The sequence below is a fragment of the Malaclemys terrapin genome, chromosome 2, assembly GCF_027887155.1.
Source record: "Malaclemys terrapin pileata isolate rMalTer1 chromosome 2, rMalTer1.hap1, whole genome shotgun sequence".
Taxonomy (NCBI): Eukaryota; Metazoa; Chordata; order Testudines; family Emydidae; genus Malaclemys; species Malaclemys terrapin.
In genome coordinates, this window is record NC_071506.1 from 241872725 (window position 1) to 241900127 (window position 27403).

General features: G+C 43.6%; 1 protein-coding gene across 1 annotated transcript; it reads left to right on the forward strand.

Annotated features, from left to right (window-relative positions):
• Window positions 1–783: 783 nt before the first annotated feature.
• LOC128831092 (protein lifeguard 4-like) lies at window positions 784–27403 on the forward strand. Its single transcript, XM_054017203.1, has 12 exons — window positions 784–1051; window positions 1382–1615; window positions 8021–8227; window positions 12230–12308; window positions 20187–20240; window positions 21684–21774; window positions 23628–23665; window positions 23749–23836; window positions 24562–24607; window positions 24695–24738; window positions 25967–26014; window positions 26898–27403. The coding sequence occupies exons 2-12, from the start codon at window positions 1414–1416 to the stop codon at window positions 27078–27080; spliced, it is 1080 nt and encodes a 359-aa protein (XP_053873178.1). The 5' UTR covers window positions 784–1051; window positions 1382–1413; the 3' UTR covers window positions 27081–27403.

A 27403-nucleotide genomic window follows, 5' to 3' on the forward strand; every position in this document is an offset into this window, starting at 1 on the left:
AACTCCACTGGCCATCACCTACACTTCTGTTAGTCTTAAAGATGCCACAGGACCCTCTGTTGCTTTTTACAGATTCAGACTAACACGGCTACCCCTCTGATACTTGACCCCTTAAAGACACTTTCACCCCTCGGTACTGGCTCTCTATTGAACAGAGTGCAGTTTTAGATCAATGTCTTGATTTCCAAAGCTGCACAGAAACCGTCTTGGCTTATCAGAGAGATCGCTTCATCCATGACCATGATTTACCACCACAGCTGCCTTTCACTGGAACAGTTGACCAGTAGGATTATGCTTGTAACCCAGAGAGATGGACCTTTCACAGGAGTCTGACCATACCTATATAACTCACTGCCAAGTGAAATAAAAATGACTGCTAACCTTAACGCGTTCTGAGCCAAATGCAAAGCCCATCTCTTTATCCAACCTTTCCTACAAGAGTCCCCTCGTTCTCTCCCATTCATTTAAGAAAACAAACACCCAAATCCTGTCTGGAGGTGGCAGGGAAAGGTGAGAGAGAGAGCAAGAGTTGTCAACTTTTCCCCTCGTGACACGTGTTTAGCTACTATGGTGAGACAGCCCATACAAGTACCTGGATAGGCCATTACCAGCATGGGTTAGATTTGGACTAGTGATTCAAGGGTGCTGTTTATTGACACTGTAGTATTTCTGCTCTTCGCACCTTGGTAACACCTAGACCCACCCTAGATATGCAGACTTTGTACCGGATGCTGATAGGTAACAAACAACGTAACTGCTTTTACTTTTAGTCTGGTGAATGCATTTGCAGCTTCCACGCTCGCTGCCCTTGCTGGGTTTATGTGTAACTTCTCAAAGAAAAGGGTGAAAGGATCTTTTTAATATTATCTAATGCTGCAGCCATCTGCCAATTAAGCTACTTAGAAACAAAGATTAAAGAAATCAGGTGCAGTAAAAAAAAACAGTGATTAGCTCTGTATAAGGAAATTCCTGCCTGTTAATAGCTTGGTCTAGTTTTTTCTCACACACCACACAAAATAGCTCAGAGGTCTTACACTGAAGAAAAATAGAGGTAAGTCTAGTAGTAAACTTTAATCTGAAAACTGTTAATCATGCTTAGTTGGTCTTCAATGTGTAATGTTGAAAATATAATTGACTGGTAAACACTAATGATTTGATTATTTTGCACAGGTGTGTTTTACAGTTATATAAAGTTATGTATTTTTCACATTAACAAATTATAGATGAATACATAGTTGTGTTTGAATCAACTCTGTTGCATTTATATAGATCACGTTTTTAAAAAATATTAGATTAAGCAAGAGTTTCTGGTTATGGATTAAGGTACTTTTTAAAACATTCTTGTTGTGAAGATAATGGCTACTAATAGTTCTTTTCCCAGCACATGTTTAGGTGCAGAAAGTACTCCAGAAAATGAATAAAACAATGGAGGCAGAGGTCAGACGTCGCTCATTGAGACGCAGTCAAAACAAACAAAACATTGAAATAGCAGATGTCCATTCCCCACCAGCCCAACACAGCGAAAAAAGGCTTCCTAATAAGGGGTCCCAGCAGAGCAGTTCAATGCTAAACCAGCACAATAATGAGTGGCAATGTCTTGAGTGTTCACAGAAAGGTAAGTGGGGAAATTCCAGAAGTAGATGTTACTTTTCTGGATGAATCCGTGCTGACTGAAAGGATATTCTGCTTTTGTTCTTAACTGGTTCATGAAGTTCAGGGTTTACACGCAGGAAATAAGGAGCCCAAATTCTGCTCACATTGTTGAGATTCTGATTCCCTTGCTTACACTGAACAAAATGACAGGTTTCAGAGGGGTAGCCGTGTTAGTCTGTATCCGTAAAAACAACGAGAAGTCCTTGTGGCACCTTAGAGACTAACAAATGTATTTGGGCATAAGCTTTCGTGGGATATAAACCACTTCATCAGATGCATGGAGTGGAAAATACAGTAAGCAGGAATAAAAATACACCATCACTTGGAGGAGAGGAAGGTGATCGGGAACCGTCAACATGGATTCACTAAGGGAAAGTCATGCCTGACCAACCTGATTGCCTTCTATGATGAGATAACTGGCTCTGTGGATATGGGTAAAGCAGTGTATGTGCTATATCTTGACTTTAGCAAAGCTTTTGATACGGTCTCCCACAGTATTCTTGCCAGCAAGTTAAAAAAGTATGGATTGGATGAATGGACTATAAGGTGGATAGAAAGCTGGCTAGATTGTCGGTCTCAATGGGTAGTGATCAACGGCTTGATGTCTAATTGGCAGCCGATATCAAGCAGAGTGCCCCAGGGGTCGGTCCTGGGGCCGGTTTTGTTTAACATCTTTATTAATGATCTGGATGATGGGATGGATTGCATCCTCAGCAAGTTCGCAGATGGCACTAAGCTGGGGGGAGAGTTAGATACGCTGGAGGGTAGGGATAGGGTCCAGAGTGACCTAGACAAATTAGAGGATTGGGCCAAAAGAAATCTGATGAGGTTCAACAAGGACAAGTGCAGAGTCCTGCACTTAGGAAGGAAGAATCCCGTGCACCACTACAGACTGGGGACCGACTGGCTAAGCAGCAGTTCTGCAGAAAAGGACTTGGGGATTACAGTGGACAAGAAGCTGGATATGAGTCAGCAGTGTGCCCTCGTTGCCAAGAAAGACAACGGCATACTGGGCTGTATTAGTAGGAGCATTACCAGCAGATCAAGGGAAGTGATTATTCCTCTCTATTCGGCACTGGTGAGGCCACACCTGGAGTATTGCATCCAGTTTTGGTCCCCCCACTACAGAAGAGATGTGGACAAATTGGAGAGAGTCCAGCAGAAGTCACAAAAATGATTAGGGGGCTGGGGCACATGACTTCCGAGGAGAGGCTGAGGGAACTGGGCTTATTTAGTCTGCAGAAGAGAAGAATGAAGGGGGGATTTGATAGCTGCTTTCAACTACCTGAAATGGGGTTCCAAAGAGGATGGAACTCGGCTGTTCTCAGTGGTGGTAGATGACAGAAAAAGGAGCAATGGTCTCAAGTTGCAGTGGGGGAGGTCTAGGTTGGATATTAGGAAACACTATTTCACTAGGAGGGTGGTGAAGCACTGGAATGGGTTACCTAGGGAGGTGGTGGAATCTCCATCCTTAGAGGTTTTTAAGGCCCAGCTTGACAAAGCCCTGGCTGGGATGTTTTAGTTGGGGTTGGTCCTGCTTTGAGCAGGAGATTGGACTAGATGACCTCCTGAGGTCTCTTCAAACCCTAATCTTCTATGATTCTATGATCTTTTCATGTGCTTTATATTTATTCCTGCTTACTGTATTTTCCACTCCATGCATCTCATGAAGTGGGTTGTTATCCCACGAAAGCTTATGCCCAAATAAATTTGTTAGTCTCTCAGGTGCCACAAGGACTCCTCGTTGTTTTTACTGAATAAAATGTTACTCCACACGTGGTCCCATTGAAATCAGTGGGGTGGCTGCTCTCTGAGGCTACATCTACACTACAGGGGGGAGTCGAGTTAAGATACGCAAATTCAGCTACGTGAATAGCGTAGCTGAATTCGACGTATCGCAGCCGACTTACCCCGCTGTGAGGACGGCGGCAAAATCGACCTCTGCGGCTTCCTGTCTCATAGACTCAGAGACTTTAAGGTCAGAAGGGACCATTATGATCATCTGGTCTGACCCCCTGCATGCTGCAGGCCATAAAACCGTCCCTACCCCTTCCCTGGACTCTGCTGTTGAAGTCCCCAATCCTGTGTTTTAGTGACTTCAATCGGCAGAGACCCTCCTGCTAGTGATCCCTGCCCCATGCTGCGGAGGAAGGCGAAAAACCTCCAGAGGCTCAGCCAATCTACCCTGGAGGAAAATTCCTTCCCGACCCCAAATATGGCGATCAGTAAGACCCCGAGCATATAGGCAAGAGTCTCTAGCCTGATCCCTGTTAGCCATTAAACTATTTACCTACCATTGCTTGGTTTTCCTTGACTACTATGTTTTACCATTAAACCATTCCCTCCATAAACTTATCTAACTTAATCTTAAAGCCAGACAGGTCTGTCGCCCCCACCGTTTCCCTCGGAAGGCTGTTCCAATATTTCACCCCTCTGACGGTCAGAAACCTTCGTCTAATTTCAAGCCTGAACTTCCCCACGGCCAGTTTATATCCATTCGTTCTCGTGTCCACATTAGTACTAAGCTGGAATAATTCCTCTCCCTCCCTTGTATTGATCCCTCTAATATATTTAAAGATAGCAATCATATCCCCCCTCAGCCTTCGCTTTGTCAGACTAAACAACCCAAGCTCCTCTAGTCTCCTTTCATACAACAGGTTTTCCATTCCTCTGATCATCCTAGTCGCCTGTCGACGGCGCTTACTCCCACCTCCGCTGGTGGAGTAAGAGCGTCGATTCGGGGATCCCCGAGAGGTAGATTTCTACCCGCCGATTCAGGCGGGTAGTGTAGACCTAGCCTTAGTTAAACTACTGCACATCTTGAATAGGAGTGTCACAATCTGGCCCGTTGAGCTCAAGAGCAAAAACACTCATTGGCTTCAGTGGGAGCAAGATCATGCCTTTTTCTTGCTTGCTTGCTTTTCTTTTTTAAGTTCTTGTTGGGAAACTAACTGCTGATATGGAAGTTTAAAAATTAGCTGCTAAATGTTATCAGCAGTCACGTCTCATAACAATGTTTTGTTGGGTGGAATGCTGAGTGTCCATTTTCGTGGCTTAATTGCTTGACCATTTCAAATGTCACTGCTGTGGTAAGTTAGTAGCCTCACTGCAATCACAAATGGACATCTAGTTGTGTATTTTTGTATGCAGCAGTAGTTTTAATCATTTAATAAGCCGTGGTTGAGTAACCAACAGATGTTTTAAATCCACGTTTCTCTTCAGCATGCCTTGGCATGATTACTCTTTGTCCCAATTTCCTCAATATTTTATCACCTTTTTAGAATCCTAGAAAATAAACATGCTGTTTCCCTCTGTCCCGCCTCAATGAAGTCCAGGGCTCTGAACTTGCACCATGCTCGCACACTCCCATGGAATCTGATTTACATTTGTGGGTACACAGCTTCAGTTCTGATTGATCAACTGCAGGATTGGTGCCCAGCAGTGTAAATTCTCTGATTGACAATCAAACATTATGCAATAGCCTTGATGTTTCCGGAGAAAAATGACCTTTGTCCAAAAAGCTTGCATCAAGGGGTTATAAAGAGAAACAGCATACAAATAAAGTAACTTGTATGTCAAAACACCAGGGAACAGAAGTTATTCATTCTTCATTTCCGTGCAATGTAGAAAGACAAAGAAAGTGCAGTGATTTGATCCCTGTGGAAAATCTCTTATTAGTTCACAGTTTCCTTGCAGCCAGAAATTTAAGGGAGCAGTAGAGTTGTAGAGACATCCACCCATCACAATATCTGGGCAGCTGGGTAAGGGGTAAAGTAATGAAGACACACATGCACACACCTGCAGCCCCTAGAGGGGCTTGAAGCATATCAGACACTTGCAAGTCAGATCCCACTGGAAAATCTCCAAGCTACAGGAGGGTGTGTGGGAGGGAGTTCTCCACTAATTTATCTTTCCTCCAGGACTCTGGCTGCTGCTAGTGTATGTATGCTTCTACTTTTTACCTTGCTCTTACATTTCTGGCTACTGCAAAGGGAATGTCTTGTCTCTGCTACCCTATTCCTTTGCTAGTTACGGCTCAGAACTTTACCAAGCAATTGAAAAGGAGTTGATTTTGTCAGGTGTTGTAGTCAGGAGTGCTAAACTGTGAGTGCCTAACTCAGGCAGACACCCCAAACTGATGATATGTTCTATAATTAGATTTCACCAAGTCAGTGACAAATGTGAACTCCTGGATCACTGTAACAGTCTTACCATGGAGCCACACACAGTCTCCTTAGACTCTCCAGTCTATCTTGCCACCCAGGCAAGCTGGACTTAGTGATAAATGGTCACCTACACCAAAAACCACAAAATATTCAGGTTGCTTCCAGTCTCAAGAGACCAGTCACTTACCACAGATCAACTGGTACCTAGATCTTACAGCAAAGAAAACTCCTGTAGCCAATCCTGTAATAAACTATCGAAAGATTTATTAACTAGGAAAAAGAAATGAGTTATTTATAGATTAAAGCAACCAAAATTATACACACAAATGAGTTGCAATCTAAATCCTAAAAGTGACAGAGTTATACAGATCTGTCAATTCAAAATGTCTTTCAGGGCAGACCCAGGGGTAACCCCTGTGGATCTCTGGCTTCAGTTTAGTGTCTCTAGCCCTGTTGAGTTCAAACAGCAAAGAGATGAAAAATCTTCATGTCCACTATTTTTATTTCCCTCTTCCAGCATTCAAACCAATGGGATGAGGTCTTCTGCACCTACTTCTCCATGGATGGATGGGGCAATTAAGAAAGCTTATGTCTTATGATGGCCCACTTAATGTTTTATAGTCCTCCTGGATGGGGAGATTCCCATGCCTGGGTTCACAAGTGCAGAGCAAACATTTTCAAACTTATAAAGCAAATCTTACATATTTCCATAAAGCATGGAATACAGCCCTTACAAGTGAGATTAATGCATGCAGCAATTTACAAGCATTTCATAGAGGTTAAACACTAAATACATTGTCATAAGACTAATACCTATTTTGAACAAAACTTACATACAGGTGAGCTGTTTTGGTCTCCAACTATGAGTTTGTCAGCTCTTAGCTAACGCCTACGGCCTTGGCCAGAGCTGGCACTTTGTGTACCAGTGTCAGTCACTGCAGCCCACAGAGTTCTGAAGATCAGTGAAACTGGGGAGAATCTGGTGAGCTCTCATACTGCTGCAGCTTAAGAAAATTCTGGGCAGCAGCAGAGGCCCTGAAGCTCATAGTAGAACCTAGATCACCAGAGCTGTCGGCAGATTTATAGTAGGAAGACAATGCTGCATTAGTTACACTAAGTTCTTATTGGGAAGGTTTTCTTTGCAACAGTAAGGAGTAGAAACCGTTTTTTTAATGAAAGCATAGATTCTGCAGAATTTAATGGTACTTGCCCAGGAAAGATTCCTACTCTTTCTGGACAAGTGGATTTTTCAAACTCTGTATTTACACTTGCAAAATATTTGCATACTCGTAGGTACCATTCCCACTTGTGTTTAGCATGATCCATTCTTCCTGTCTTATTCTCTCTTCCCCCTTCTTGGTCCTTTCCGCATAGTCTATGCAGAGATTATTCCTTTGTTACGCCCCCTCTGGAGGGGGAATAACTTGTGAATGAGGTCTCCCCCAAGCCAAACACTCCCACTATACAACTCTCTCCCTTTCCCGAAGCCATCTGTCAGGGGTGGTTTAGGAACAACAAAATCAATCTTTCCACAATCCAATGGGGTGGTATAGAAACTCTAGATAACCTGTTAGAAATCCCTTCCTACTCATAGGATCTGTGATTTAGTTTTAACCAAATTCCTTTCTATACGTTGGACACTACACTTGGGTGTGCATAAGCATAGCATTTCAAGGTGAAATAACGCTTGATTTTGAAGGGCCAACAGCAGCCACTGCATGAACAAGCTGCTCCACTGGGATGCTGCAGTCCTTTGCCGTATTATGTCAGACACGCACATTTAGTGTGCCTATGCTCAAAGGTCTCCAAAAAGAGAGAGGATTCAACCAAAACTGGCAAGCTTCATAATCCCTAACAGTTATTTGCATATTCTTGTCAGAAACTAGGGTATTAGGAGCGTTTCATCTGTGCAGTGTGTACCATCTGTCAGACTAGTTTTGCCTCTGACACCAAACAATATTTCAATGTCCTTTTTATAGGAGAAAAGTAGAGGCAAGTCTAATAATACATTCTTATTTAGCCACTGTAAATAACGGGCCAGTCATTTCTAGTGTAACTCCATTGTGTTACACCAGGGATGATTTTGTCCCAATATTTGTCCATTGTTTGAATTGGAAATAAACATAGTTTCCATTAGCAATTACCTTATAACTTCATCATGACACCTGAATCTCATGCTACAATATCTACCAAAACCTTAGAAGCTGCAGAAAGAAAACTGCTAGAGATGGAGAAAAACAAACCAGCTGAGGTTAACATTAAAGATGGAGGGCAGATGCCCGAGACTGAGAACCAGAATTCCCCAGCAGTGTCGCCTGGGTACAATATGGGTTACCGGATGAGCAGTCCAAAGACAAAACCCCAGTCTACAGGAGTCACATCGGAAAGCTCAGATGGTCTTCATAGAGGTAGGTGGGGGAATGCCTAACACAACTTCCTACCATGAGGCATGTCTGGGCTTAGTTCTGGGGTACATGCAAGGAAGGAGCTGGCAAAGGTCATTTTCCTTTTGTTATTAGATTTCAAATCGTGAATTATTCACAATTGGGACAAGAGGTTATTCTTGACAGTGTGGATCACACCAGCAGAACCACTTTCCAACTTTAAAACCTGGCGTTTTTGTACATTTCTAATGAGGGATTTTTAATAAGATTCCTCAGAACAGTACCAAGGGGCAGAAAGGCAGAGTACCCATTAAATAGCTGTGCATGTGTCATTGGCCTCCCCTCCTAAGTAGCTCTGCTTTGGAGAAGTAATGGGGGAGTTTCAGATGTCAATTCCTACCACGAATGACAGTATAACTTAAGTCGCTGAAGGGTATGAATAAGCCACCCTCCTGAGCAACGTACGTTACACCGAACTAAGTACTCATGTGGCCACCACTATGTCAGCACAAGAGCTTCTCCCACTGACGTAGCTACTACCTCTCGTTGGAGGTGGATTAATTAAATCAATGGGAGAGCTCTCTCCTGTCGGCTTAGAGTCGCTACACTGGAGATCTTATAGCAGAATAACAAGGTGGTATAGAATTAAAAATAATTGCTCCCTAAAGATATAAACATAAACATGGGGGAAGGCATATGGGGAAAGAGGGAGGAGGGGACAAAAAATAAGGTAATGCAATGAGTAGTGTACATGTCCTATTTCCTGATTTTTTTATAATTTTGATACTGCTTAGAGGGGAAAGATTATGATGACATACAGGCCTAACTAAAGACACATGTTTCAAGGCAGGGCTTTAAGGAGGAGCTATTCCAGCTAGACCTTTAAGAAAAATTAATACTTTTTACTTGCACAGTGCTTTTCATCCAAAGCTCACCAAGAACCCAAATCCAGTTTTTGTTTTTGTTATACCTCTATGTTTAATGTGATATTTACATTATGGAATTTAATAAAGGGAAGATTTTTTTCTGTGCATTCCAGTCTGTGAAAGTAAATATAATTTCTAATATGTACTCTACAAAGATAGTAAGAACAACTAAAATTGCAAAATCCATTTTTTTCCATGCAAATTGTTGCCAATTTTGCTAGATTTTGCTCACAATAACTACTCAAATATACATATAGATGTCATTTGTATGCACAAATCAGGTAGCCAGATGTCTGATTTCAGGAAGGCAGATGTCTAATCTGAGTTATTTACCTGATTTTCAGGCCCTGGGAGTTTTGGCTGAGTAAAGACTGTACAGGATCTGGCAGTATTATACCAAATAACAAGCCTAAATAATTTATTTTTCAGAACCATCCTAATTAAATGTGTATTAGAATTCTCAGGAATAAACATAACTATAATAATAAATTATTATTATTTACTACTACTACTTTTTAAAAGATTGAATATAACCTGTGCAAATCATCTGATAGTCGCTAGTAAAACAGTATACAATAGATTGGAGACTCCAAATGAATATAACTTTAGTTCAAAGTCTTTATAGAAGGTATTATAAAAACAATTTACCTTTGTGCACTTAACTCATAAAATAAAAAGGGCAAGGTCAGGCAGTGTTCATTACACAAGACTACATTTCCATTTAAGGTAAAAGACAAACAAAGGGTAGCTTGTAAATCACTTATCAGCTCATTATTTCCTACAAAAGCAACATAGAATTATTTCAGAGTAACAGCCGTGTTAGTCTGTATCCACAAAAAGAAGAACAGGAGTACTTGTGGCACCTTAGAGACTAACAAATTTATTAGAGCATAAGCTTTCGTGGACTACAGCCCACTTCTTCGGATGCATATAGAATGGAACATATTATTTGCAACATGTAAATGCACCATTCTCAGCAATAATGGATTTGTTACAAAACAACTATGGGCCGAATGCCTGCAAAATGCTGATTGCTTCCTGCCAAGCACTACAAGCTTTCAACGCCCATAGAAATCAATGGGAGATCTGGGTCCTAAGTGAATCTCTTCATCTAAGAGAAGCAGGAAAATGCAACTGTCTAGTCAGTGAGGCCTTGGCTACACTGGCAATTCACAGCGCTGCACTTGCTGCGCTCAGGGGTGTGAAAAAACACCCCTCCTGAGCACAGCGAGTGCAGTGCTGTAAAGCGCCAGTGTAATCAGCGCCTGCAGTGCTGCACGCTCGCTCGCAGCGCTGCAAGCTATTCCCCTCAGAGAGGTGGAGTACCTACAGCGCTGCGAGAGGGCTCTCACAGCGCTGGCGGCGTGACTACACTCGCGCTTCACAGCGCTGCCGAGGCAGTGCTGTGAATTCGCGAGTGTAGCCAAGGCCTTAACTCCTGTGGGAGGTGGTCTTATACAAGGAGAACTGAATTAGGCCCTTTATAAATGTATGCTTGCTTGAGGCTCTTATTACAGGAGGAATAAAAAGGAAACAATGCACATGAGATGCATGTTCAGCAATGCAATGCAATGCTCTTGTCAAACACATAGTCAGCATTTTACTGTGTTTGTATTACTAGGGACATGAATGAAAAAGAGGTGAAGGTACTTTCCCACTCTGATACAAGTTAGGCCTCAACTGGAGAGCTGCATTCAGTCTGAGACACCACTTTTCAGTCAAGATATCAACAGATTTCTGTCAGAGGATTATAACACAAATGATAAAAAGCATGGGGACAAATACACATGAGGAAAGGCTAACAGAAATGGGCAGGTTCAGACTGGAATAAATATGGCTGCCAACGCCGAGGAAACATGAGAGGCTTGGCCAGCCCTGCCAGCCACAGCATTAGCAGTCTCAGTGAGGGCATGTCTGAGTTTGGTGAGGGAAAGAGCATCACCCTAGCTCCTTTTTCCTGTCCACCAGCATAGCTGTGCTGCTTCGGAGTGTTTGCTATAGGTAGCAAGGGACAATTCACACACATGCCCTCTAGTGCTCAGAATGTCTCCAGCCTTCTCCATGTCTCTGCTGTGGCTCACAAGAGGCATAACCTTATCTCTGGCTGAGATAACTGAGGGAGCAGATTATGGACTGAACAGCCAAATTAGACATCACATAAAAACAAATAAGAAAGCTATAAATGGACATACACTTTAGGAAAGCTCTGGACCAATTGGAGAGAGTCCAGAGGAGAGCAACAAAAATGATAAAAAGAAAACCTGACCTGTGAGGAAAACTTTAAAAAATTGGGCATGTTTAGACCGAGAAAAGAAGACGGGGTAGGGAGAAACTGTTTACAGTCTTCAAATATGTTAAGGGCAGTTATAAAGATTAAGACCATTGCTTCTTGCTCTACCTTCAGTGGACATGTTCTCCATGTCCACTGAAGGTAGAGCAAGAAGCAATGGTCTTAATCTGCAGCAATGGAGGTTTAGGTTATGTATTAGGAAAAGTTTTCTAACTATGGGGCTAGTTAAGCTCAGGAATAGGCTTCCAATGGAATCCTCATCATTGGAGGTTTATAAGAACAAACTGGACAAACATCTGTCCTGGATGGTCTCAGCACAGGGGGCTGGACTTGAGGGTCTTGAGGTTCCCTTCCAGTCCTATATTTCTATGATTCTATGCTATCGCAGCTATCAAGTAAGCACTGGCTATGTTACCAGAAGTACTGATATGAAAAACCCCACTCAGAGCCAGAACTGCACACATGTGCATGCATGCACACCTGCTGAAAGACAAACCCACCCAGAGCAGAATCTCATGGAAGTCATGCAGCCTTTATGGGTTGCAAAGATTCATCTGGTTTTTCAAGATTTGTAGTGGTTCTCAGACAAAGAGGCAGCATTTCACTCTCAGCATCAATCCATTGGCTATTTATTCTATGGTGGTCTACTGCCTGATATAAATGGAATATGGTGGCTTCTTCAGGCCAATATCGTTCAGTTCTTACACCTGAGAAATGGGAAATGACATTTTCAGTAAAGTTTTACTCATGGATGTTGTTTTAAATCCAAATGTCTTATCTGAAATAACACTTTCTGCACTATTTCCTCAGCTTTCGTCTTGAAAGTGGACTGCTTTACAACACTTCTCTTGGCCATAACAATTGGTATAATCTCTGGATTGATTTACTGGTAAGTTCTCAGTGTTTAGTTTCATATTAAGCTACAGTTCTAGGAGTGTGTCCTTGTAGCATCAGTTCAGACTAATGCTGCCCAAAGGCTAGATGGTGCCTATCCCTTACATGGCCATGTGGGGAAACAGGAGGGGATGGAGACTTCCCCTTTGTAAAGCTGTGTCAGGGCTCCTCACAATCATGCTCAAAGGCATATAGAGGATTCCCATTGGGTGCAACTAGGCAGGGGGTGGGGAGTAGCCAGAGCTAGCTGGATGCACTGCTCTGTTGTACCCCATAAAGCTGTCACAAAGTACTCCCACCACCTCTCAATGGTGTAACCCAGGAGCCCAGAAGGAAAGAGGGGGGCATCGAACAGTAGAGTTTCCATGGGAGTTTGTAGAAGGAAGTTTGGAGGCTTTGCGTTACAGGTTCAGTTTCGTCTCAGCAACAAGGATGGACAGCAAGTAATCAGTTAGTGTTACCAGCATCTGATGTCCCATGTTCTGTTTCCTGCCTGAAGAGAGAGAGATTGTCTGCATGAAGTGCAGGCTGATAGCCCTGATGGAGGGAAAGGTTTGTGGTCTCTAGGAACAGATGACCACCTTCCAAGCACTGGGGCTATGGAGGGTTTCCTGTCTATCCAGATCCCATCAATGCACAGCAGGTCCTGCAGGAGGAAGCAACAGAGCCAAGTGAAGAGAAGAGACAGGGAGAAAGAAGACTGGAAATTTGTCACCACTCCCTCTAGGAGAACCTGAAGGGTATTTTCATAGTTGGAAGTCTTGTCTTACTCAGCACCTGGTAGCAATTCATGTGGAGAGAACAATCTGCAAGGACCTACTGGAGGAAACATAGCAAAGGAAAGAACTGAGAACTGCTGCTCAGATCAAACCAGATGGACTTCAGACAAATCCAAGAGAGCATCCATCAATGGTCAAAGAGGAATACAATCCTCACTGGGGACTCCGTGCTAAGAAGAGTGGATAGAACATTCTGCAGGGGCAGAAGGACAACAGGACAGTTTGCTGCTTCCAGAAGCAGAGATGAAAGACATCACCACAAGGAATAAATAAGATTCTGAGATCAGCCAGAGACATTCCTTTGGTGGTGATCGTCATCAGCTGCAATGACACCGCAGCAGGCACCATTCCACAGATCCTGGAAGATTTCAGGAAGCTGAGAAGGAAACTGAAGGAAAGGAATATACAGGTGATCTTCTTAGGAATCCTTCCTGTCCCTTGAGTGAGAGAAGAAAGAAGGTGAAGATATTGCAGTGACTTGCTGGTTAAGTAAGTGGTATAGAGGAGAAAGGATTTGGTTTTGTGGAACATTGGGTCAACTAATATATAGAGAGAGCTTCATGGGTCTGCTATGGCCTTCATCTCAGTAGTAGGAGTACCAATCTCCTGGGTTATAGACTAGCTAGTATAGTTGGGAGGGCTTTGAACTAATGATGAAGGGGGAAGAGGAAAAAGAAGTAGTTATGGTGCAAACACCAGATATGTAAATGAGGCACAAACCTAATGCATATGACAAACCCAAGGACTATAGAGCATGTAAGGAACACATGTTTAATTGTTTAGATACTCATGCTAGGAACCTAGGTAATAAACAAGAGGAGTTGGAGATGCTCATGTTTGAGAGGAAATATGATATGGCTGCTATGACTGAAATGTGGTGGGATTGGTTTTATGGTAAAATCAGTGATTACAACTTGTTCTGTAAGGATAGAATGGGGAAAAACGAGAGGGGAGAATAGTACTTTCCGTCACAGACACTGTCATGCTGTCTGGCGTGGTTCACGATCATGAGTGCCAACCTCAGGGCAGACTGTCAAAAAGCAGGGCAGACACCCCAAACTGGTTGCATGTTCTATAATTAGATTTCACCAACTCAGTAACAAATGTCAACTCCTGGATCACTGTAACACTCTTAGCATGGAGTCACAGACCATCCCCTTGGGCACTCCAGTCTATCTTGCCACCCCGGCAAGCTGGACTCTCTGATAAATGGTTGCTTTATTCCAAAAATCACAAAATATTCAGGTTGCGTCCAGTCCCAAGAGACCAGTCACTTACCCCAAGTCAATTTGTACCTTGGATCTCACACCAAAGAAAATGGTTGTAGCCAATCCTATAGGAAACTAATTAAGGATTTATTAACTAGGAAAAAGAAATGATGGAGTTACAGCAGAACCTCAGATTACAAACACCAGAGTTATGAACTGACCAGTCAACCCCACACCTCACTTGGAACTGGAAGTATACATTCAGGCAGCAGCAGAGACCAAAAAAAAAAAAAAAAAGGCATATGTAGTACATTAGTGTGTTAAATGTAAACTGCTAAAAAAAATGGGAAATCAGCATTTTTCTTCTGCATAGTAAAGTTTCAAAGCTGTATTAAGTCAATGTTCAATTCTAAGCTTTTGAAAGAACAACCATAACATTTGGTTCGGAATTACGGACAACCTCCATTCCTAAGGTGTTCGTAACTCTGAGGTTCTATTGTATTTACAAGTTAAAGCAGGCAACATATACACACAAATGAGTTACGGTATATGGTTCCAAAAGCTGACAGAGATATAGTAGTCTGTCAGCACCGAATGTCTTTTAGTGCTAGCCCAGGTTGACCCTGGAGATCTCTGCTTTTATTTCCTAGCTCCAGCCCTGTGAGAGCCCAAACAGCAAAGAGATTAAGAATTTTCAAGTCAGCTGTCTTTCTTTCCTTCTTCCATAATTCAAGTTGATGGGACGAGCTTCCTTGCATGTAGCACCTTCACAGGTGTGAGGGGGCCATTCACCCATTCTTTATATCATGATGCTTCACAATGGGCCCCTTAAGTTTGATAGTCCTTCTTGATGTGCAGGGGAACTGCTCCTCCTGCTTGAGTTCACAAGTTCAGAGCAGGCTTTTTTACCGTTATAAAGCAAAATTTACATATTACCTTATAGCATGGGATACAGACATTATATGTAAGATTAATGCATTCAGCAACTTACAACCATTTTATAGAGTCTAAACACTAAAAACATCCTTACACGTCTATCACCTATCTTGAACAATACTAACAAACAGGTGAGCTGGTCTGGTTTCCAGCTATGAATTTGTCAGTGCTCAGCTGACACCTATAGCCTTGGCAAGACCTGGTACCTGGTCTACTAGCGTCACAGACACCGTTACCTGTTAGAGTCATAGACAATGCAGAATCACCAGACTTCAAATTCTCATGGATTAAAGTTCTAACTAGTCAAACTACAGGTGGTGTAGTGGTGAGCATCTCTCAGAGACCACCAAATCTCACCAAACAACAGGACAAACTGCTCCAACTTCAACTTAGGGATCGTTGCTGAAGATCGTTTCACTGGGCAGCACAGTATGAGGAGGAGGTGACCAGCCCTCTGTGGAGAAAGAAGTGGTTCGGGACTATTTAGAAAAACTGGATGTGCACAAGTCTATGGGGCCGGATGCGCTGCATCCGAGGGTGCTAAAGGAGTTGGCGGATGTGATTGCAGAGCCATTGGCCATTGTCTTTGAAAACTCATGGTGACTGGGGGAGATACCGGATGACTGAAAAAAGGCTAATGTAGTGCCCATCATTAAAAAAGGGAAGAAGGAGTATCCGGGGAACTACAGTCCAGTCAGCTTCACCTCAGTCCCTGGAAAAATCATGGAGCAGGTCCTCAAGGAATCAATTCTGAAGCACTTAGAAGAGAGGAAAGTGATCAGGAACAGTCAGCATGGATTCACCAAGGGAAAGTCATGCCTGACTAACCTAATTGCCTTCTATGAGGAGATAACTTGGTCTGTGGATGAGGGGAAAGCAGTGGATGTGTTATACCTTGACTTTAGCAAAGCTTTTGATACGGTCTCCCACAGTATTCTTGCCAGCAAGTTAAAGAAGTATGGGCTGGATGAATGGACTATAAGGTGGATAGAAAGCTGGCTAGATCGTCAGGCTCAACGGGTAGTGATCAACGGCTCCATGTCTAGTTGGCAGCCGGTTTCAAGCGGAGTGCCCCAAAGGTCGGTCCTGGGGCCAGTTTTGTTCAATATCTTCATTAATGTCTGGAGGATGGCGTGGACTGCACCCTCAGCAAGTTTGCAGATGACACTAAACTGGGAGGAGTGGTAGATACGCTGGAGGGTAGGGATAGGATACAGAGGGACCTAGACAAATTAGAGGATTGGGCCAAAAGAAATCTGATGAGGTTCAACAAGGACAAGTGCAGAGTCCTGCACTTAGGGCGGAAAAATCCCATTCACTGTTACAGACTAGGGACCGAATGGCTAGGAAGCAGTTCTGCAAAAAAGGACCTAGGGGTTACAAAGTGGACGTGAAGCTGGATATGAGTCAATAGTGTGCCCTTGTTGCCAAGAAGGCTAACGGCATTTTGGGCTGTATAAGTAGGGGCATTGCCAGCAGATCGAGGGACGTGATCGTTCCCCTCTATTCGACATTGGTGAGGCCTCATCTGGAGTACTGTGTCCAGTTTTGGGCCCCACACTACAAGAAGGATGTGGAAAAATTGGAAAGAATGCAGAGGAGGGCAACAAAAATGATTAGGGGACTGGAGCACATGACTTGTGAGGAGAGGCTGAGGGAACTGGGATTGTTTAGTCTGCGGAAGAGAATAATGAGGGGGGATTTGATAGCTGCTTTCGACTACCTAAAAGGGGGTTCCAAAGAGGATGGATCTAGACTGTTCTCAGTGGTGGCAGATGACAGAACAAGGAGTAATGGTCTCAAGTTGCAGTGGGGGAGGTTTAAGTTGGATATTAGGAAAAACTTTTTCACTAGGAGAGTGGTGAAGCACTGGAATGGGTTACCTAGGGAGGTGGTAGAATCTCCTTCCTTAGAGGTTTTTAAGGTCAGGCTTGACAAAGCCCTGGATGGGATGATTTAGTTGGGGATTGGTCCTGCTTTAAGCAGGGGGTTGGACTAGGTGATCTCCTGAGGTCCCTTCCAACCCTGATATTCTATGATTCTATGATCTAATGCAGCCAGTAACAAACCTTCCTTAGAGCTTCTAAAAACAGATGATGATTTCTTAACACAGAAAACTCTGCACGCAACAGAAGGTAATTCAGCACTGAACCTCATTCAATGAAGAGCTAATCAATGACCTAAAAATTAGCCATTTCCTAGGTACCAGTGATCATGCTCTGGTTACATTTACATTGTGCAATCCAAATATGGTACCAACTTGCCATATATTATATTATGAACTTGAAAGGGGCTAATTTTCCAAAGCTTAAAGCAACTGTTTCCATAACAGACTGGGGATAAATTTAAAGTGGGAAATGTTAATGAAAACTGGTAATTATTCAAGGACATCCTACTGGATGCCCCAAAAGCAATGACTGCATAGACATAAAAAAAAGTTACATGAGGCAAGAAACCATCCTAGGTAAAAGGAAATGTGGAATCAGTGATTTTTATATATATACATAAAGAGAGAGAGAAGATGGAAAAAGGGGAAGTAAAGGGTTATGAATATAAATAGCTAGATTAAAAATGTAAGCAACTGATAAGGGAGGCCAAAGGAATCAGTAAACTATCAATGGCTAATAGAGTTAAAGATAATAAAGAAGGCATATTAAAAAGTAGAAAAACCCTAAATCAGATATAGGTCCATTCCTAGATACAGATGGTAAAAGTGTAAATAGTGATGTAGAAAAGGCAGGAATGGTCTCAATAGATATTTCTGTTCTACATTTGGAATGAAGCAGGAGGCTGTATCCATTCCATATGTTCTGGTGGATGGAATAAAAATTTCAGTATCTTTAACAAAGGAGAATGTGAGTCAGCATCTGCTAAAATCAAACATTTTCAAAATTGGCAAGACCAGATGGCTTACACTCAAGATCGTAAAGGAACTAGCTGAGGAACTCTCTGAACCACTAATGGTAATTCTAACAAATCTTGGAAGGCTGGGGCAATTCCAGAGAATTGGAGGACTGGCTGGGATTTCGGGAGGTGTTTGCCTTCCTCTGCAGCCTGGGGTATGGTTTGACTGCTGGGATCATCTGGCCATATCTCATCTCACATAATCAATCCCCTATCATTGCAGGGGCATCAGGCATTGGTGGCACTTCAGTCTCTCCTGCTCTCTCCCTGTGGCACATAGTTTAATCTCTTAGGACTGATGTGCTTTAGTCTCATTAGTCTTCGCACTTGATACAGGGATATCTGGGTAAGATGTGATGGCTTGTGATGTACAGATCAGTCTACAAGATCTACTGGTTTCTTCTGGCTTTAAACTATGAAACCCTCTGAAAATATGAATTTGTCTCTGAGGCACATTGGTCTAGAGTGAGGCTACTTTTGTGGCCAAAGGGTAGAGCAAGGAGTTAGCAGTTAGGGAGAGCTGAGGCTGAAGGAGCAGATGAATTTTAAGGTGAAGTGCACCGAGAAAGAGCACATGACAGCTACTATGCACCCACACAGACCCGAGCCCACTTGCTTTGAATAGCCTACCCAGCATTGTTTTGTACAATTGTCTAAGCGTTTCTGTCTTGATAATAGTTGACTTAGTTGCTGTTTAGATCAGCTATTGCAGCACACACAAAACTGTGAAGCCTCTGAGAAACTGATTTTTTTTTGCTTTTATAGGTTTTCATGGCATGGAAACTAAATATATTTGCTATGGAAACTGTCATAAAAGCAGAGAATGGTTCTCTCGCTCTCTTTCTCTCTCTCATTTATTTTCTTATTTCCTCATAAATTGGGGTTGGGCATGTTATACTTTAAGATTAAAGGCAAATGCCGATCCTTTGCCCAAAGCCAGGGCATTTCCATTGAGCTGGGAACACTGCATCCGCTGCACAAACTCACAGGTCTGTTTAGGCCAGTTGATCCTTACAATGTCAGACCCACTGGTCATCCCCCAACCCAGCCCTGACTTGTTCTCTTCGCACAGCCACAGCAAACAGGTTTCTGTTGTGTAGGGAGCATAAAGTCCCCCTATATAGTCCTTTCTTACAGGGCCAGCTCTGGCTTTTTTGCCGCCCTAGGCAAAAAAGCCACCCGCCGCCCCCCGCAGCGTGGCAGGGGAGGGCGCCGAGCCCGGCCGCGGGCCCACAATCCCCGACCGACTGGAGCGCCGGGGGCAGGGCGGCGAGCCCGGTCGCGGCCCCTCTCTCGGGCCGGAGTGCTCCGCCGCGCCGCCCCCCTCCAGCCCGCCGTGGCTCTCCGCTCTCCCCGACCGGACGGAGCGGGCGGCAAGCCTGGCTGGGGCCCCGCTCTCCCCGACCGGCCAGAGCGCCGGGGGGAGGGCGGCAAAACCTGGTCGCGGTCCTGCTCTCGGACCGGAGTGCCCTGCCGCGCCGCCTCCCTCCAGGCGCTGCCCCAAGCACATGCTTGGTGGGCTGGTACCTGGAGCCGGCCCTGCTTTCTTAACATGTGCTCCACTACAGAGAAGGACCACAGCAGTTCTGTTTAGGGCCTTCCATGGAGAATGAGGTGTGAACTTTTACCATGTCTGTCACTGCTCTATAACTCAACTTTGCTATTTAAATTCTTTGTTTTTTGCCTGTTCGTCTTCTGTGAATTGGTGTAAACAGCACTTCCTGTAAGTTCAAGTAGTGTGTGTGAAGCAGGGCCATGTAAGGAAAGCAATGCTAAATACAAATAAAGGGCCAGTTCCACTCAGTTAAACTCCTGCAACTACACTGAGGTCAATGGAGATGCACAAATATCATGGAGAACTAGGGTGACCAGACAGCAAGTGTGAAAAATCGGGACGGGGGTGGGGGGTAATAGGAGCCTATATAAAAAAAAGACCCAAAAATCGGGACTGTCTCTATCAAATCAGGACATCTCGTCACCCTTCAGAGAACTGAAGCTTGCCCAATATATTTTGCAAAGCCACATGTGACTTTTGTCTCTTACTAGGAACATGCTTCAAGGATGTCAGCAGAAGAATCTCTGGTTTTGGCTTAAACTTCTGTAAGTAACCAAAATGACTCACCAACCCACTGTGTTTCATTAAACATCATGATCTGTGAGATTATTAACAGTACAAGCAGATATCCCTCCCCAGGCTGGGTGTGACCAGTACTGCTGTCACATCTCGTGATAGCGACAAAAGAAGTGAATTGATTACATTTTCCCCGCCACTTTCTTTTCTCTGTTCCCCATCTTCTTCCCTCCCCTCCTTTATAGAAGGTTCAGTCCTAGGATTTCCGTGTGAGTCTAGTGAATAGAAATGCACACCAGTATGCTCTGTATGCCTCAGTGTATGCGTTTTAGTTTCCTGATGGCATTATTTCATTTAGTGACAATTTATCATTGTACTTTACCTTCTGCATAGGCGAATATACTCAACCGCACCGGGGAGTTTGTCAGTAGCTGGTTTGTAGGCACGCATGTGCCACATAACACCAGATTGCTGGATTCACCCACAGTACTGGAACACAAGAGGTGGGCAGCTACGCTGGCTTTGTGTGGAGATCTACTGTCCAATGTAGTCATCAGCATTGCAATACTGCTGCAATGGAGTCTCCAGAAGAGAGCTCCAGCCTGGGGACGGGGTCAGGTGGCCTTGAGCTTGGTTGGTTGGCCCAAGTCTCTGCTGCAACAGCCACACAGCTATTTTTAGCACTGTAGCTCAAGCCCCACTAGCCCAAGACTATCTACCTGCGTCGGGAGCCTCGCTCCCAGCTGCAGTGTAGACATACCCTTGGTGAGGAGATAGAAAGAGGAAAGAGTCCCATGTGGGGTGCTCAGATATTACAATGATGAGAGCCGTATATGTATGTAAACAAATAGCAGGTGGAGGTAGGAGGAAAAGAGAGGTGAGCAGATATTAAAAGAGAAATGTCAGAGGGAGTAGAGAAAACAGAAGAGGGCAAGACACAAGTGATACAGTTTACATGTGTAAAACCCATCTCTTGGGTACCTACAGGTGTTGCTGATCAAAAAGTGCATAGACATAAATGAAAGCCACTTTTGGAAAACTTGGCCTCAGCAAAATTTTTGCTAGGGTCTGTATTTCTGCACAAATCTGCAGTTCGAATGACATCTCCACTCAGGCAAATCAGATAGAGAATGTGCAAGTCATTTGATGCACTTACAAACATATGATGATATTCTAAGAACAGGTAAATCCTGATTACCCCTCTGATTCAGGGATCATAGCCAAAAATCAAAATGTCAGAAAAATAAGATTCTGACTGGAGGGATATTACCATATTTCAGCTAATGTGGCTTTGTATAATTAAGAGCCTGGTGCAATAACAACAAACATATAGACAACTGAACATTGTATAGGTAAGTGATTCAGATGTAATATTTGTATGCTATGTTTTAAATAGTGGAAATATTAACAACTGTCATCAACTATATTTAGCCAAAACATTAATAAGTGAAAAATGTTTAATTTGTTTTTAGTCCAGCAACTATTATTCTGCTGTTTATAATTGACTGGTGTGAGAACAACTGCAAAAAATTCCCACTGAACTTAATTTTACCATTGATGATTGTAAGTATATTGTTGAAGTCTATGCGTTTCCCTATTATTTTGCTTTAATATGTTTTAAAGACCTCGCCAGGTCTTCTTCAGATACGTAAATGTGAAAATTTCTCTGAATCAAAACGGAGTCCAAAAAATGACTCCTACAATCCTGTACCCTGGCAGTGCCACCTATTTTGCAGGATGGAATCTGCTGAATAACATGGAATTTGTGTAAATATAAAAAGAACACGTGCCTGTGAAGGAGGTGGACCTGTGCGATTGCAGGAGAGTCTTTATAACAAAATTAATAATCTTAGCTCCTTTCTAGACTTGTGATCCCTAAAACTCAAATTGCTTTACAAAGGAAAGTCTGATTTACTCCCCCTCTGCAGTGTTCACTAACCTATTGTGTTGTGTATCCATTAACCACATGCTGGTGCAGGAATAAAAACCATCTACTGCCTGGCATCAGGGGAAGCGGAAGGGAAGAAAGGATGAACGACGAGGTGGTGGTCAGATCATTCAATTGTATCCCATCAAGTTTTTGTCCCTGGAGCATTCCCTCTATTGCCGTGTCCTTTTTGGAGGTCAAAGAACCCCACAGTTCCCTAATCGTTGAGGTTCCAAGTTGTAGCTAGGGTTGCCAGGTGTCCGGTTTTTGACCGGAATGCCCAGTTGAAAAGGGACCCTGGTGGCTCAGGTCAGCACCGCCAACTGGGCCATTAAAAGTCCTGTCGGCGGTGCTGCTCGGCTAAGGTAGGCTCCTACCTGTTCTGACACCACACTGTGCCCTGGAAGCTGCCAGCAGGTCTGGCTCCTAGACGGGGGGGAAGGGTGCACGGGACTCCATGTGCTGCCCCAGCCCCGAACACCGGCTCCGCACTCCCATGGGCCAGGAACCAGCCAATGGGAGCTGGGGGAGGGGGCAGTGCCTGCAGGTGAGAGCAGCGTGCAGAGCTGCCTGTGAGCCTCCACCTAGGAGCCGGACCTGCTGCTGGCTGCTTCTGGGGCGCAGCGCGGTCCGGGGTGCCAGGACAGGCAGGAAGCCTGCCTCTGCACCCTGGCTGCACCGCTGACTGGGAGCTGCCAGAACTAAGCCCGTGCCCCAACCCCTGCCCCAGCCCTGAGTGCCCCCCCCCCCCCCCCAAATCTGGAGCCCCTCCTGCACCCCAACCCCCTCATCCCCGGCCCCATCCCAGAGCCCGCACTCCGAACTGGAGCCCTCACCCCCTCCCACACCTCAACTCCCTGCCCCAGCCTGGAGCCCCTTCCTCCACTCTGAACCCCTCATTTATGCCCTCACCCCAGAGCCCATACCCCCAATTAGAGCCCTCACCCCCCCGCACCCCAACCCCCTGCCCCAGCCCAGTGAAAGTGAGTGAGGGTGGGGGAGAGCAAGCCACCGAGAGACGGGGAATGTAGTGAGCGGGGGGGGGAGGTGAGGCTTGGGGAAGGGGCGGGGTGTCAGGGAAGGGGCGGGGCTAGGGTGTTTGGTTTTGTGCGATTAGAAAGTTGGCAACCCTAGTTGTAGCCATTATTTTTCCAAATATGCATGTAAGAAAATGGTCTGCAGACTTACTAGTTATTCCTATTTCACTTGATTGTGATGCAAGCATGAAGAAGGATCATTGTGGAATTGTTCAAATTGTTTAAGGTGTAAAGTAATAACGCTTTAAAGACAATGACTAGAGAGCTGATTTCCTTAGTGATCTTTTATATGCTGTGTTTCTTTCCCATCATCATCCTGACCATTTTTTTTTTCAGTATTTCATATCAGTAATATAAGGAACTGAAATAAAAATATGCAACATTTTAATAAGGGACATTCTTCTCCATCTCAAAGAAAATGGTCTCTCTCTCTCTGTTTTGGATTTTTTTAGACCATTATCGAAGGCCTGTTGCTTGCAGTGGTTTCGTCGTAAGTCTTTTTCAAGAATTTTCTTTAATTGTACTTTAATTGTACATTTCATTTAAATAATATGTTGTATGCTTGAATTTTAGCTGCTTTGCTGCCATGACGGTAATGCAGGCTGGAGGAATAACAGCATTTGTGACTTTGATGCTGTCTTGGGTTGCTCTAAAGTCAAAAGTAAGTATCATCTAATGAAATATTTGGCAAAAGAGCAGTTTGAATAGACAATATTGACATTAATTTACCAACAAAATTACGTTAAATTATATTTTTGGGTCACGTAGAGTTCTGGTGAGCTACTTTTTTACTCAGCGTCTTACTTCAACTATTTGCTTTTGTTTTGGTGTTAGGGATGCTCATATTAAAAAAACAAAACATCTGAGAATTTGACTGACCTAAACCCTGTGGTCCTAATTAATTTATGCTATTCTCCCACAAAGTACACATCTATCTACCCATACATTTTGCTGCTCTAATCCCAGTAACCAATGACCGATAAAACCCAACTACACTGGTGAAAGAATGCATTTCTCTCAGCGTGTTTTCCATGTGAAAATTCTATCATTCACATGAGCAGATACTAGAATCTCTCCCACAGGTGCTAGTGAATGCTAATATGTGTGTAATAGCAGCTGGAGTCCAGGTTAAGGGCCTAATTAAAATCAAAACCTGCAGCACTTAGAAATCAATAAAACATATTTCAGGGATTTATTTAGTTTAATCAAAGTCCAGGAAATGGAGCAGAAGTTTAAACCAGCTTTGGTAATTTCAGGATTGCATCATCACTGCTGTATATCATTGATTCAAGCTTACTAATCACTGTCCTTGGAAAACATGGTAGCATTTGCAATCACAGATGTGTTGTTCAATGAAGGCAGTCTTATTGTATTTGTTGTTCTCAGTTGAATGTCACTCGTGAAGCTGTGCCCTCCTGGATTGTGGTCTCAGGAAATTTGTTAATCTCTAAGATGCCAAAACTCCTGCGCTTTTTGCGGATACAGATTAACATAGCTCCTAATTTAATACCTGTCTCAATGCTGGTCATCGTTGGAATTTTCTGTATCCTTGACAAATCACCTGTAAGTAATTTACTTAGTATTTCTCATGAAAGCACACAGTGCTCTTCCAGCATAGCATGGCGGTACCATACAGTACTTATACCACAATGGGTATGTCTACACAGCAGCTGGAGGTGTAATTCCCAGATTGGGTAGATTATACATGCACTAGTTTTGCTCGAGCTAGAACCTAAAAACAGTAGTGTGGCTGCAGCAGCTCGGGAAAGCTGGTCAAGTACAATCCCACCCACTGCTCCAGGCCCATATGTGGGTGGCTAGCCTGAGCTGCTGCCTGTGCCATAGCAGCCATACTGCTATTTTTAGATGTTACCACAAGCAGAGCTAGAGCGTGTAAGTCTACCCATGCTGGGAAACCTCCCAGCTGCTGTGTAGATGTATTCTATATCTGGCATGGGATAGTACCAGTAACCCCAGCTCTCACTACAGCAGAATCCTCACTGCAGACAGAAATGATGAGCTATGCACAAGGAAGAATGGCCACTGTGTGACACAAATTGTACTCCTCTGAACATTGTTTTGTTTAATCAGCTGATCAGTAGATGTCTTCTGTATGTTTTTCCTGTTTCAGTCCTCTCTGAGTAGCAAAAACCAAATGTGTTAACAGGTATCCATAGTCTTTTCTGGATTTACGAGCCAAGGCTAGGTCTATACTACCCGCCTGAATCGGCGGGTAGAAATCGACCTCTCGGGGATCGATTTATCGCGTCCCGTCGGGACGTGACAATCGATCCCCGAATCGGCGCTCTTACTCCACCAGCGGAGGTGAGAGTAAGCGCCGCCGACAGAAAGCCGCAGAAGTCGATTTTGCCGCCGTCCTCACAACGGGATAAGTCGGCTGCGATACGTCAAATTCAGCTACGCTATTCACGTAGCTGAATTTGCGTATCTTAAATCGACTCCCCCCTGTAGTGTAGATGTACCCCAAGAAAGGCTGTGCATGTTCCCAACGTGGAAAACAGAATACTGTGGGAGTATTCTAAATGATCCCACCGGAATGAGAAGCTTAGTAACAGATATATGAAGTGTAGTATTTGCCAGTTATGGATTAGCATTTGTTTTAGATCAGCTATGAGACAGTTCTGCTGGGGCTTTTTTTACTATGCCAAAAATGTCCCTTTTAATGCTGATATTGATTTAAATGCAATAAGGGCTGTAACTTTAACTTGTTCCTATTTGTCCTTTTGCAATGATGATGAACACAAACATATTTCTTCACCTTTTCTTATAGACACTACAACTAAGTTATGCTTTGGCTGGAACGCTGACCTTTGCAATTGTAAGTAGAATATTTGTATAGCATTCGCTCTCTCTCTCTTTTTCAAATAGATGTTATCACCATACAAACTATTTTCTTTGGCCAAAATTTTCAAACTCAGTTATCCAGTATGAGGTTCCTAATTCCATAATTAGGCCCTTAAATAGTTGTGGCCTGTTATTTCAGAAGTGCTAAACACTCTCAGCTCCCATTGAAGGCAGTGGCTGTGCAGGTGCTTAGCATCTCTGTAAACCAGGCCACTTTTACCTAGGCCTGTTGTGGAGAAATGCAAAGTTTCTTCCCCAGCAATCTTGTCTAGGCCATTTAGTGATGTGACTAATGAAATGCAGTGCTTGTTGCAATGAATGTGTAATTTTGCTGTGAAAAAGCAGCAGCAGTCTCATTGCTGGCAGTGGGGCTGCCTGAGTGCTTTAGTAGATTGCAGTTCCTGGAGCAGGTGGCTTGGGGTATGTGAGAGTGGGCTGTTCCCTGTGGATAGCGTTAACGAGGACCATGGAGCCAGAGAAGTTGAAAGGATCCACATTAAGGGGGAGCAGTCATTAATAAAATAACAGAGGGACAAGAAAATATTTGTAAATTGCCTTTTCTTAAAGCATTTTGCCAAAAAAAATATGAGTGACAGCTTAAATTCTGCCCTCCAGTCTTGTTACTAGGACTAGAGGTCCCTTTAGGAGAAATAAACCTTTGCAATTATTATGTCCATAAACATTAACAAATGCATCTGAGTCCATGCAACACAGTTACCTTCATAGAATGTTGCACAGTAGGTTTAGTCCTGGGTGCAGGCAAGTACTGTATATAAACCTTGATTTTGTATAAAAGTTGTAAGACCCAAAAGAGGAAAAAAAGGTAATTGAGGTTTTTCCTTCCTTATTCTTGTAAGCATTTGATGATGACACAAGTTAGGATCAGACGAGAACCCACAAAGGATCAAGAACCCATTGATTATGCCCTTGCAGCACTGAATCTCTACATAGACATTGTAATCCTTTTCTTCTTCATTCTGCAGTTTATGGAGTCAACTGTTTGGATTGCTGCCCCCCCTCAAGGGCAAGGGCAGCAATGAGTTGTTATTTTGGAGTGGGGGGTTGGTAATCCTCCCATCTAGTGAGAGAAGTACACTACGTGGTTAGACTGAACTGTTTTTATCCATATAGCGCCCCTGCTTCTTGGTCCCTGTGGAAGGGGGCTAGGTTAATGTTGTGGGAACACCCCCCTTCCCTCCTGTGGGAGTGTGAAACACACTAGTACAGTGGTTTTCAAACTTTTTTTTGCACTTGAAATTTGCTGAGGGTCTTGGCGGACCACTTAATGATCTTTCCAAATGTTGTTTGTACCATTAGCTAACTACTGTATTGTAAAGAGCTTTGGATAAAAGCACTTATATAA

Excerpts from the sequence above, each read along its gene's own strand:
- LOC128831092 (XM_054017203.1), top strand. The coding sequence starts at position 1,414 with ATGAATAAAACAATGGAGGCAGAGGTCAGACGTCGCTCATTGAGACGC. Across the intron at positions 20,241-21,683 it reads TGGTTTTGGCTTAAACTTCT|TCCAGCAACTATTATTCTGC; the intron begins GTAAGTAACCAA and ends ATTTGTTTTTAG. Across the intron at positions 23,666-23,748 it reads TTGCTTGCAGTGGTTTCGTC|CTGCTTTGCTGCCATGACGG; the intron begins GTAAGTCTTTTT and ends CTTGAATTTTAG.